The sequence below is a fragment of the Leptodactylus fuscus genome, chromosome 2 (genome assembly GCF_031893055.1).
Source record: "Leptodactylus fuscus isolate aLepFus1 chromosome 2, aLepFus1.hap2, whole genome shotgun sequence".
NCBI classification, from domain to species: domain Eukaryota; kingdom Metazoa; phylum Chordata; class Amphibia; order Anura; family Leptodactylidae; genus Leptodactylus; species Leptodactylus fuscus.
In genome coordinates this window covers 256,628,334-256,641,346 of record NC_134266.1, presented here as the reverse complement: position 1 = coordinate 256,641,346, position 13,013 = coordinate 256,628,334, and the positions used below count along the sequence as shown (strand labels likewise).

General features: G+C 42.7%; 1 protein-coding gene across 1 annotated transcript in view; it reads right to left on the bottom strand.

Moving 5' to 3' along the window:
- Positions 1–613: 613 nt before the first annotated feature.
- The window catches only part of GUCY1A2 (guanylate cyclase 1 soluble subunit alpha 2), a 137,602-nt gene continuing 125,202 nt past the window's right edge, over positions 614–13,013 (bottom strand). Inside the window, exons 7-8 of the mRNA XM_075266123.1 lie at positions 11,379–11,533; positions 614–1,583 (exon numbers count right to left, since the gene is read on the bottom strand). Coding sequence (XP_075122224.1) covers positions 1,376–1,583; positions 11,379–11,533 — 363 coding nt within the window. The 3' untranslated portion in view covers positions 614–1,375. The remainder of the gene's footprint in view (positions 1,584–11,378; positions 11,534–13,013) is intronic.

Genomic DNA, 13,013 nt, shown 5'->3' with positions numbered 1-13,013 from the left:
AGGTCCATATGTCTTACAACATAGTGCTCAGACCAGGTTCACATCTGTGCTCGGTGAACACTTGGGAATTCTGTTGCCTATTTAACGTTAAACATATTTCGAGCAAAAACTGGGCAGACCCCATTATAGTCTATGGTGTCCGTGGCTAACCGCTTTTTAAGTGGACCCATTTTTTGGGTCCCCAAGTGGACCTAAAGAACAGAAACCTGAGCGCCAATGTGAACATAGAGTCAGCTATCTCTGGAAACCTCATAGAGAATGAATGGTTTGTAGCCCCACCAGAACAGGAGAATAAAACCCCTTTTTGGGGATTAAGTAGGGGCCCTGGCAGTTGTATCCTCACTGATCATGAAGCTATCCCCTAACCTATCAATGGGGGATAACATCATAAGTTGGTAAAATTATATCCACAAATTTTAATTGAGCATATGGACACTGCTCATCTTTTTGTGACATCCCCTTTAAATAAGACATATAGAGAATATAAAGGATACCCAACAGACCCTATTATAGTCAATAGAGTCCCTTGGGATCCATTACGTCCATCATTAAGCAGGCCATCTTTATTGATTAATCCTTTCTGCAATGGACCAGAACAACGGATTAAGCAAGCACAGATGTGAATGCGCCCTTAAAGATGTGCAAATTGTAGCATAAAATTGGTGCAAATGACGACAATGCAGACTGGCCTTAACAATGTCCGCCATGATAAATTCCAGGCATCGGCTGTGTAAAGGGATTCAAGGAATTAGAAGATCTGAGACACAAAATTTGAAGCGCAACCCCATTAGTCAGTGCAAAAGTAGTCGGACATTAAACCAGCCCCCAAAAGGAACAGCTCTGCTACATCACCATATTGGACATGATTCCATGGTATTATTCCAAATCGAAATATATAACTACAGGTCACTTAACAGTTAACAACTGCACGTCACTGCGGAGTTTGGCCATGACTTTTGGATGGGGTACATAGCTGCCATTCACATTGTGAATGTTCATAGTGTCTACAAGCAGATGGGTGAGTACAAACACTAACAAATAGAACCTAAAATGTAAAGTCTATCATTAGAAGTATATGAAGAGAGTGAAAATTTTGTTGACTCCTAGATCGAACATTTTGGGGTGAGATGGTTTATTGTTCCAATGGAAACACCAGTTGAAGGAATTGGGGGTTCTTTCCTCCGTGTTGGGTTCCCGACACCCGTGACTCACCGCCAAAATAAGTAATTATTGCCTGGCTTGATGCAGAGTTCTCACTGTTGTGTTCTTTGCAGTTAATGGCACAGTAGATTCTCTACACTCCTGTCTTGACCCACTTAAGGGCTTGTGCTTTTTTTTTTTTCTTTTTGTAATAGTCTTTGATCACTAGAAGGTTTCATACGCTCGTTTCCCTAAGATACATAGTGCCAATGTTGTAGGAAACCTTTCTCATTCTGACAGTTGTTAAGGGATGCTTTGGCGGTTTTTGGCCTTTATCCATCTCCAAGAAATAACAGATTCCAGAGATTTCCTTTGGAAAGTTATCCGGAAGCTCCTCACGTGACCGAGGAATAAATTGAAAAGATTCTTCCCCCTTTAAAAGCCTGCAGAGAAAAAAAGAGAGGGCAAGTATTAATGACTGATATACAGACCATGGTAGAGACAACATTTTTGTAACTACAGATCAATTTCCACTAAGTTGGACTTGCAAACTTTGGCCAAAGGCTTCTAATTTTCAACCTGGCTGCTTGTTTACATAATATTCATCTCCTTCAGCCTCACATGTAGAGCTATGGAGAAGGGAGGGGTGGAGGAGCATTCCCTGCCAGTTATGGAATTGATTTATTGCCTCATTCTGTGCACTCACAGTCTCTGATCTACAACCCAGCAGTCTTAAAATAGAAGAGTGAAAAAGCAGCAATTATTTGAGTGTCTTTTCATTCCTTCTACCCTCTTCATAGACTAATATGTAGAAAGTAACTGCCTGAAAAATATATAACTTTAATCAGATATATTACAAAGTTTCAAATATTAACTTGTAGAAAGTGGAGAAACCCTATTCTCATGTTTGGTAAAACTCATTCACACAAAATTGTATTATGGATCTATAGCAGATACATGCGGAACAAAGATGTCCAGTTCTATGGATGTTTTGCACCATATTTTGCACTAAAAGTATCTTATATGCATTGATATAAATACATGTATATACTCCTGTCAATGGAGACTAAAAAGCCATATTAATGATACCAACATTATATTTACAGGGGGACGGTCTCAAACACATTTTGCTCAGGTTCAAGTTGTGCCTTTGGTTATGTGACCCTATACAATGGGAAGAACATTATTAAAACAGAATTTTAGAATTTTATATGGAACCAAATGTAAACCATACTGCACAGATGCAGAGTCATATACAGTGCACTGACATGAACAACTCATTGCTGTCAATTTGTATCATGTGATGTTTTTTTTTTCACCTGTAGGGACATTGTAGGGAACTGGAAGGCTGCCAAGTTTCCCCTTTGATTACAGCTGAGTCCCAGCAGTGGGAAGATGTGATCAACTTTTATTTAGGAAACCCTTCAGATGAGAAGGGATTAGTCAAAATCAACGACCCCTTGAAAAAGGGTCTGTCATGAGGTTTGCATAGTCTAATCCAATAGGCGCCGTCACCGTGGGCATTTTAGTGCTTTGTTGATACAAATCTGTTCAGCTATACCAAAGATATAGGCCCTTTTGTGCTGACCAAATTTAGGATTCATGTAAGGGAATTGCTAGGACAGCAATTCCCCAGCAGCTACTGGTGAAGCCTGGGGGTGGAGCAAACTGAACCCCCCCCACACACACACACACTGTCCATTCCTGTTTGCCGATCCTAACCTTAGCAATAGGTGGCAACTAGTCAACGGGCCCTTTCTATATAAGTGACAACACAGAACGAAGACAAGACAAACAACAACAAGGGCATGTCAGCTAGCCAAATCTCCAGTAACAGTTGAACAATGCAGTACAGCAACAAAATCCAAGAGAATAGTCAAAGGGTAAGCCAGAGGTCAGCAATACAATAGTAGCAGAAGAGAGCTTAGCAGGGACAAATTCACAGGACAGAGTCTCAATAGCCAGCGAGTCGGTGTGGGCAGATCTCCTGTATATAGAAAGCCCAGGACCAGCCCCAGACCTTATTGAAAGACAAGCTAACAATCACAAAGGGCAGATTAGAATTAACCATTAGAGGGGCAGAGGGAATCAAGGTGCAGGAGACTGATGTGGTGAAAATTAAATTACTGAGATAGAGCAGTGTTCACACAGTGCAACGAAAAACACTAAGCAACGACTCAAACTGAACACGTCTCCTGCGCCGCAGCGCTCGTACAGAGGGTGGCACAGAGACCCGAACAGGCAGAAACCTTACAATATACTAGCTAAATGGGCATTACCGCTGCGTGACATACAGCACACAGAGACCTCATCCCCAGGGAAACCCCAGTGTTACCATCTACTTGGCTAGTACAGCCTAATTTACATTAACAAGAAAAGGGCTTATATCTTTGGAATAGCTGAACAGATTTGGATAAATAAAATGAGAAAATGCTCAGGGTATCAGTGGTGATCAGATTATTGAGCTGGTCAGACCTGGTGACACGTTCTCTTTAACTATTGCCCATCCGTTATATAGGGGATAATTATTCTGCCCTCAAAGATTTACTTTCTAATGAAATCTGACATGTAAAGAGAAAGTGATTTATGACAAAACACTGAGAAGAACATTCCTCATTTACATCCAAAATCGGCATAATGCAATGATTATCATCTACAGATAGTCAGTGGGGAAGGTATTTGGGGATTTGGGGGAGTCAGTGAGCAATATCAGAAGTCGAGGTAATTAGAGGACCCCCTGTGCCGTATTCGCACCACGGGAAATAGATGCAAAAATAAAGAGCAATTAGCTTGGCGAAAAATCATTAGTATTCATCCTTTTAAAGAAGTGCTATAATTATCTGTAATATGAGCAATTGTTGTAGTCTCACAGCTGAAGGCTACGACGGGGAAAGTAAAATCTCCTGGAAATGTTATCGCTCTCCGAATAATCATAAATACATTGTTCTACATCTCATGGACTTGTTATCCAGATAAAACCTGCTTACACTTGTGCTAATTGTATGTTACCCGTCATATCAGGTTACATTTCATAAAGGTCTCATGAGACGGAACGTCCGATAAGATAAAGACAGGAAATGTAATGTTGTATCTGTATAGCGGGGACAGCGTATTGTATGGCATACGACAGTTATAACATAAGTGACTATACAAATTTTTTTTTTTAAAGAAATCTGTTTCCTTCTCCATTTATCAGGCGGTTCTCCTTATCTTCACTTAAAGGATTTATATAGAACATATTTGCATCAAGCTCTTGCACAGACGTCTATGGAGAGGGGAGGGGGAGGACAAGGCTGTTCATTGATTTATTGCCTCATTCTGTGCAGTGGTAAAGTCTTATCTTCAAATATAGCAGTGTCAGAAGACTTCCCTTACAAAGTAGCAGCCGCAATTGTTTATTCTAGCAGCCTCCTCCTCCCTTCACATTAGACTTCTATGTAAAATGCAACTCACTGTAATAAATGGCAAAGGAGACATATTTACTAGAGATGAGCGAGTAGTACTCGTTCGAGTAGGTATTCGATCGAATACTACGGTATTCGAAATACTCGTACTCTATCGAGTACTACTAGCTGTTCGAAGTTAAGATTCGATGCAGAACCAGCGTTGATTGTCAGAATGCTATACAGTCGGCCAATCAACGCTGGTTCTTCTCTTACCTGTAGAAGTCTTCTCCCTGCGCAGCGTCTGCGTGGCGTCTTCCGGCTCTGAATTCACTCTGCCTAGGCATCGGGCCTGGGCAGATCCGACTGCGCATGTCCGCTTGTAGTGCGGGCATGCGCAGTCGGCTCTGCCCAGGCCCGATGCCTAGCTGAGTGAATTCAAGGCCGGAAGAGGACACGGGGACGCTGCGCAGGGAGAAGAATCCAGCCCGACCCTCACTCATGGACTTGGTAAGTAGAATTTGATTGAAAGTTGCCTACCCCTGAAACGAGCATTTCCCCCCATAGACTATAATAGGGTTCGAAACCCGTTCGAACAGTCGAACAGTGAGCGGCTGTACGAATCGGATTTCGAACCCCGAACATTTTAGTTTTCGCTCATCTCTAATATTTACTTAAAGGGGTATTCCCATCTAAAGGATCACAATCTGACTTAAACCATCTGAAGTGTTTTACCCAATACATTGCTTTATCTATTTTGCCCTGTTTGTCAGATACAACTGAATCTCTCTCCTTATCTGGTTGTCTAGGTTAGAGACCTGCTATGTGCCACATATTCTTTACTCTCTCTCTTTCTGCATACAGATTTCAGTTTTTGAGCCCTGATATGGACTTGAGCAGCTTCTCTTATCTGTGAATGTTATCCAGAGATAACTCTGCTATATACAACAAGCAGGAGCTTTGTGCTGGAATGAACTGAAAACCAGGAAGTAGAAGGGAGAGGAGACAGAAGGACAACTGAAACTCTAAGATGAAAAAAATATATTATTATTATTATTATATTATTATTATTTTACAATGTTTCTTATTTTGACCTGCACTGTTCATTAAGTAATTTTATAGTTGGAGGAATGCCTTAAATTGCTAAGCTGGGGGAGGGGGGAGTGTCATGACTTTTGTTAAAGTAGTAAGAGTATTTCTGTAACTACATCTTCCCCTGATCAAGATATTTCCTCAATGCCTTCATTGTTTACTAGCCTCTACTGATGTATACTTCCTTACCTTTCCACTGATCACATCTACAAGATGACAACATTTTTTAAAAAACAAATAGATTATGTGATACACTATTATGAGATGTTTCTCTTATATTTGTCTATCTGCCCATCCACTGGTTGTGTTGTAACTTGCACCCTGTCAAAGGTTTTGCTAGCATGGTACAAAATTATATTGAGCTTGTAGATGAAAGTTTGCAGTCTCTAACCAAATTACAAGCAGGCCTCAGGAAGAGACCCGTGATGTCACAGGAAGTGACATCACTTGCCCCTTGCTGATTGGCAGCGGAACTCCAGAAGAAACCCATTGAGTAGAAGAACTGGGACAAGCCGGGAGGACACCGGAGCATCTGGAACAGGTAAAACTCCTTTAACTTGACTTTCTGCAGCGAGATAAATTGCCACAGTGTTATCTTATGACCAGAGACAACAAAAGCCATTGGCTAGTCATTGAAAAAAAAAATTTCATTATTCTTCATTTGCAAATCAATCATCATTATCCCGCAGCAGAAAGTTATGTTAAATCTGTTACCTCTGTACTTCTGATAATGAGTCTACCTAGACATAGATATACAGTAAGTGACATAGATGTTATGAAAAATTTTATTTTATCCTTGGATGCAAAGTTGAATGAAGGCGTATTAATGTAAGATGCGGGTGATATTTTATTTTGTTTGTAGATTGTGAGCCCCATATATAGAGATCACAATGTACATGTTTTTTCTCCCTATCAGTATGTCTTTGTAGAATGGGAGGAAATCCACGCAAACATGGGGAGAATATACAAACTTGTTACAGATGTTATTCCTGGCGGGATTCGAACCCAGGACTCCAGTGCTGCAAGGCTGCAGTGCTTACCACTGAGCCACTGTGTTGCCCCTGGTGATATTTTCACAAAGTGGCAGATGTCTGATTTCAGAAAATATAGGGCTATGGGCAGGGGTGAACCTGCCTTTTTCACCGCCTGAGGCGGACGTCAGAAAGTCGCCCCCCGGGAGGAGGGGGCGGAGCGAAGGGGGGTGGGGGTGGGGTGAAGGGGGCGTGGTGGAGCGGCGTTAGCAGGCAGAGAGCAGGCACGGAAAGGACCTGCTCTCTGCCTGAGCGTGAGGGGAGGCCGCTAGAGCAGCGCTGCTCCAGCAGCCTCCCCAATCCACTACTCGGTGACGCTAAGCCAGTCCAGGACAGCTTGTCCTGGACTGGCTTAGGTAAGCAAAAATGCCGCCCTCCCCGGGGCCCTGGCATAGCGCCGCCTGAAGCAGTCACTTCAGGTCGCCTCATGGGAGGTGCGGCGCTGACTATGGGTTTCTAAAAACATATTTCACTATTAGTATGATATCTACCTGTATATTTTGTGAATTGTATGTAACCCCCAAATGTAAAGCACCATGGAATTAATGGTGCTATATAAATAAACAATAATAATAATAATATTTTTTTGTATAATTCAGGGTGTTTCTGCCCTTGTCAAACGTGAAACTTGTCTTGGCAGAAAACGCTTAGTTATTTTCTGTAATTGTATGGGTTTAGGCTGGTTGGCTCAAGCAGTTGTTCGCTTTGGACAATTCATTTTTGTCACATGGGATCCCTGACAATAAACAGATTATGCTGATGGGACCCGGCAGTCAGCTTTAATCCATGTGCAAGCTTTCAAAGGGGAAATGAAGCATTAGATGGTGCCCACTGACATCAACAGGCTTTGTGTGCAACGCATGGACACTCTCCGCTCAGCTTTGGTTAATTGATGGAGGTTTCGAACGAGTGACTCCCCTCTGTTAGGTCATTGTGGGGGTTAATATTGAAAAAGATCAGAGCTGGCCTTGGTTGGTCAAAGAAAAGAAGCAATGTACTGTACCAAATCCGCAACACAGCAGCAACGTAACGGTGTAAGACCACAAATAACACAAACATCCACCCAGTACAAGACACAGGATAAATTCCAAAAACAAAAATACTATTTTTGGAAATATCACTGACCTATCTTAAAATGTATATAACTGCACAAAAGACATAAAATACGGTTTTCGTTCTCCTTCCTTACGAAAAGTAAGAAGTTTTACAATCCTGTCCAGTACTTTCTGATGATGAAAATTGATCGCTTCGGTGGAGTGTTCTACTTAATCTCTTCAATCATTTCTTGTAAACCAGAGCAAGGCATTCGTTTTCTGAAGGTGTCGGGAATGAAGCTGAAGATATTAACACATCACGCAGACTGTGATATTACTTATTGAAAACCTTCGGAAGTGTTTTAGAAACATTTGGTTACGTGGTTTTTTTAAAATTTTGTTTGATGCCGATCATAAACTAAGACCTTTGAACTGGATTTTGGACTTCTGCCATCCCCACCATACCCAGGTCCATCCCCACCATACCCAGAGCCAGGTGACTAGGTCATTGTACATCATGATGAAACTCCTGTTTATCAAATCGCATAGCTAGCATAGAGCATGTCTTATCAAATCACCATGGGCAATCCAAGCCGCTGGTGCTTTGGCATCTGCCTGACAACCCAAGACAACCCACATTTAAATAGAAGGTCCAAATAATCAGTGGCATAACTACCAGTGTAGCAGGGGTAGCGACTACCACAGGGCCCGGGACATTAGGGCCCGGTGACAGCCGCTACTGCTGTGGTTTTTTTTTTCTTAATAGGCTGTTACCGGCTGGGAGTTACTCCAGTCGGTAACGGGCCCTACTGATCCTGGCAGGGGCAGGGATAGGTAAGTGACGCCGCGGCCCCACAAACACTATTATACGGATAATGATTATAATAATAATTATACTTATAATGATCGGAGGCCCAGGAGAGGTAAAGGAACATAAAAAACACAGTTACTTACCTCTCTGTGCTCCATATACCTCTCCACGCTCCATACAGGCTTCGGGCCTAGTTGTGTGATGTCCCTGACGTTACTTGACCGGGACCTGCGTCCTGGGTCATGTGAAATTGGGACGTCATTGAAGATGGCCGACACCACCAGGACTGCAGTGGAGCCAGAGATAGGTAAGTGAATATTTTTTATGTTTGTATCCCCCTCGGTCTCCAATTATTATACACTGGGGTCTGAAAAGACCCCAGAGTATAACAATTGTTAATGGGTGTCCACTATGGGGCATAATACTGTGTGCAGGAGCCACTATGGGGCATAATACTTTGTGCAGGGGCCACTATGGGACATAATAGTGTGTGCAGGGGCCACTATGGGGAATAATAGTGTGTGCAGGAGCCACTATGGGGCATAATACTGTGTGCAGGAGCCACTATGGGGCATAATACTGTGTGCAGGGGCCACTATGGGGGATAATACTGTGTGCAGGGGCCACTATGGGGGATAATACTGTGTGCAGGGGCCACTATGGGGCATAATAGTGTGTGCAGGGGCCACTATGGGGCATAATATTGTGTGCAGGGGCCACTATGGGGGATAATACTGTGTGCAGGGGCCACTATGGGGGATAATACTGTGTGCAGGGGCCACTACGGGGCATAATAGGGCGTGTAGGAATGCGGAGGGGGGGGTCGGTTGGTTGTCGGTCAAAAAGGGGGGGCCCATGTCAAAAGCTCACCAGCTGTTAATTTGTTTCTGAATTTGGCTACAGATGAGCGAACCATTTTGGATAACAGATTTTCCAAAACTTCCACGCTCAACCCGAACCCAAGGCTTTATGGGTTTGGCACCCACAAACTACTATTATAGCAGACCATAGAGAAAAGCAGTATCACTTTTGGTTCATGAAGAACAAGTTTGGCTCAAAACGACCGTAACAGGTGAATTTATAAATAGTTGTTGAATATTCTGATATTCATCTCTGTATTTGGTCTTGAAGCTGCTGAAAATAAATGGTTGATCATATAATGTACAGATGGACTGGCTACACCCTTATTCCCCTTTATGGCTCATATAGGGGGCCCTCTCCTATGTTGCCCATATGCCCTTATATACCAACCAGAGGTTGTCCCATTAACTACATTGTTTCCAGTCTGCTTCCTTTTGCTGCAAACAAAGCCATGGTGGCCTTCTCGTTATAAGTGCTACAGATACTTGAAGCACCCGTCAGTAATAACGTCGCCATATTTTTATGGTACAAAGCCCATGGAGTGCTATATTTAGGACTCCATCCTACTATAAAATCCTTACTGACGTCACAAGACAAATAGATCCTCCAAAGTCTGTAATTCAATTACTCTATATCTCCAAGCAGAGCCGGCCTCTGGAGAAATTATTCCGTTATCTCTTAGTGGTTAGACTCTTCACCGCTAAGCCAAGCCATAAACTGGAGCACGGTACAATCCACGAGAGTTACCCATATAGGAAGACCCTATCTCTAATTTAATCCCATTTCTAATAGTTTGCCTGAGTGCTTAGTTGGAGGTCAAAGGAAGGACAATCCAGAAACGCGATAGGTTTTATATTTTTAGCTGCAGGAGATTCATCACTGCTTTCTAATTCTCGTGGGGAAGATTCATCATAAAGACACAAATATCAAAATGGAAGGGGGAAAATTGAGAAAACATTATACAGTAAAATTCATTTGATCTAGAATAAAAGGAATCGGAGTATAAATGGTCTGAAGTATTAGAGCGTTCACTAAAAAGTAGATAAGGTGACGTAGATAAAGGGAGTCCAAAAACATCAAGGTGGTTTTACCAGTACTATGACTGACTATGGCTAGGTTTACACCTGGGTTCTGGTTTTGGCTTGAACGGAAACCTAATCCTTTTAAAAAGCGGAAACCTGTTGACCCCATGGACTACGATGGGGTCCGCCATGTTTCCTACCCTGGTTTCCACCTGAAAAAGCAGCACTCTTCTCTGCATTTTTTGAGTGGATTTGGGGACGGAAACCCCGAAAGGAATACAGGCGCAGTTGTGAACCTAGCCTAAGACACGCAACAATCCAAAAGTGAACTTCTAAACAACATAGAGATGAGTGAGTAGTACTCGATTGAGTAGGTGTTCGATCGAATACTATGGTATTCGAAATACTCATACTCGATCGAGTACCACTTGCTGTTCGAATGTAAAAGTTCGATGCAGAACCAGCATTGATTGTCCGAATGCTATACATTGCTAATCGACGCTGGTTCTTCTCTTACCTTTAGAAGTCTTCTCCCTGCGCAGCGCTCCCGCGTCCTCTTCCGGCTCTGCATTCACTCTGCTAGGCATCGGGCCTGGGCAGAGCCGACTGCGCATGTCTGCTTGTAGTGCGGGCATGCGCAGTCGGCTCTGCCCAGGCCCGATGCCTGGCAGAGTGAATTCAAGGCCGGAAGAGGACGCGGGGACACTGCGCAGGAAGAAGAATCCAGCCCGACCCTCACTCATGGACTTGGTAAGTAGAATTTGATTGAATGTTGCCTACCCCTAAAACGAGCATTTCCCCCCATTGACTATAATGGGGTTCGAAACCCGTTCGAACAGTCGAACAGTGTGCGGCTGTTCGAATCGGATTTCGAACCCCGAACATTTTAGTGTTCGCTCATCTCTAATAGCTTAATATCAACTTAAAAATGATTGATCACTGGATCACATATCTTATTGCAATAATACAGTATCTACAATCATATATGAGCAGCATTTACTTACAGGTATGTGGTTGGACTAACATTAATCCGTCGAGGATGACTCCCTGATTCAAATTTGCTAGCCAAAGTGACATTGTTTCCAAATAGACAATACCGAGGCATTCTGACTCCTACAACACCCGCGAAGACCGACCCGGAGTGAATGCCTATTCTCATCTGAAAAAGAAAGTGTCATTAGCACAATAATCTTATAAACAGGTTGTATATAACGCTTTGTATGTACGAATTTATTGGGCAAAAACATTAGGGCTGAGCGATCGGGATCGGAAAAGATCGGATACCGATCAGCGATTGAGAAAATTTTATGATCAGGATTGGCGGGACGATGATCAGAAATTAGATTTTGAAATCTCTAGATCGGCTCAACCCTAAAAGTGACTTTTCCCATAGAGAAGCATTGACTAGGGTTGAGCGATCGGGATCGGAAAAGATCGGATTCTGATCGGTGATCGAGCATATTTCACGATCTTGATCGGCTGGAAAATGATCGGAACTCGGATTTAAAAATCGATCCTGAAATTTCAAGATCAGCTCAACCCTAAAAAACATACAATTATATGCTATAGCTTTACAAATTCACAACACATAACTGTTGTTTTCGGGTTCCTGAGCCCCACATCTGCAATTTGCACTCAAATAACAATCTCAGGGAAATAAATCTAAATGGGGTCCTACAATACAAAATGGGATATTCACCTTTCATCCATTCCCCCCAATCCCATGCACACATTGCGGAAAAATAAGCGCAATGGACATCCTACGATTACCAAAAGTGTTGCGGTATTGCAAATTGTAGAACTTCAATCAGACCTACGGGAACACTAGTGGTTTAATGGAAGCAAAAACTCCACAGAGGAAAAAACTGATTTATTGTAAAAAACTCTGTGAGGAAAAATCGTGGTGCATTGCTGCTACGTGGAGCCTTAGCCTCAAACATCAAGTAAAAGTGCTGCAACTGTCTACTTAACTTGTTAAAGGGGTATCCCACTTAAGAATTTTATGAAATATCCATAGGACACCCATCTCATTTATAATCCCATCCCAGCAGCCCATGGCCATCTTGATGCGGTGGCTCAGCATTATGGAAAAAGGCCAATTGCTGTGCGGTTTCCTCATTTCCCATTCACTACTACTGGAAGTTGCTGAGATATACCGCATCTGTATACTGTATGTTTGATGTAGACCAATGTCTGCTGTTGGCTATTTTTCACCATGTGCACGGGACACCCATCCTATAATATCCATATAACCCCCAAAAGAAGCCGTGGGGTGAAACGTACATTGATGCTTAGGGTTGGAGATTGTGGTTACCCTGCACCCTCCATGACTCTTCACTTTATTGTAAGTGTGACTAGTAGTCGTGTGGTCCAGTACTTAGTCTGACCTTTTGTATTGCATGTGAATATCCTTGTTGGTGCAACTCAGCAGTATCTATCTATCTATCTATCTATCTATCTCAACCAAAAGACAGCACTGGTTGCAGCAGTAGGTGCGAGCCTCTGGGTATGGTCCAGAGTCCCAATAAATATCTGAAAAGTCCAGGCAGCTCTCCAATAGTGTGAGACATGAGTTGGGTACTTTAATAACATTAATGTCTTGTCTCTGGGTTAATAAAGTACCCAACTCATTTTTCACT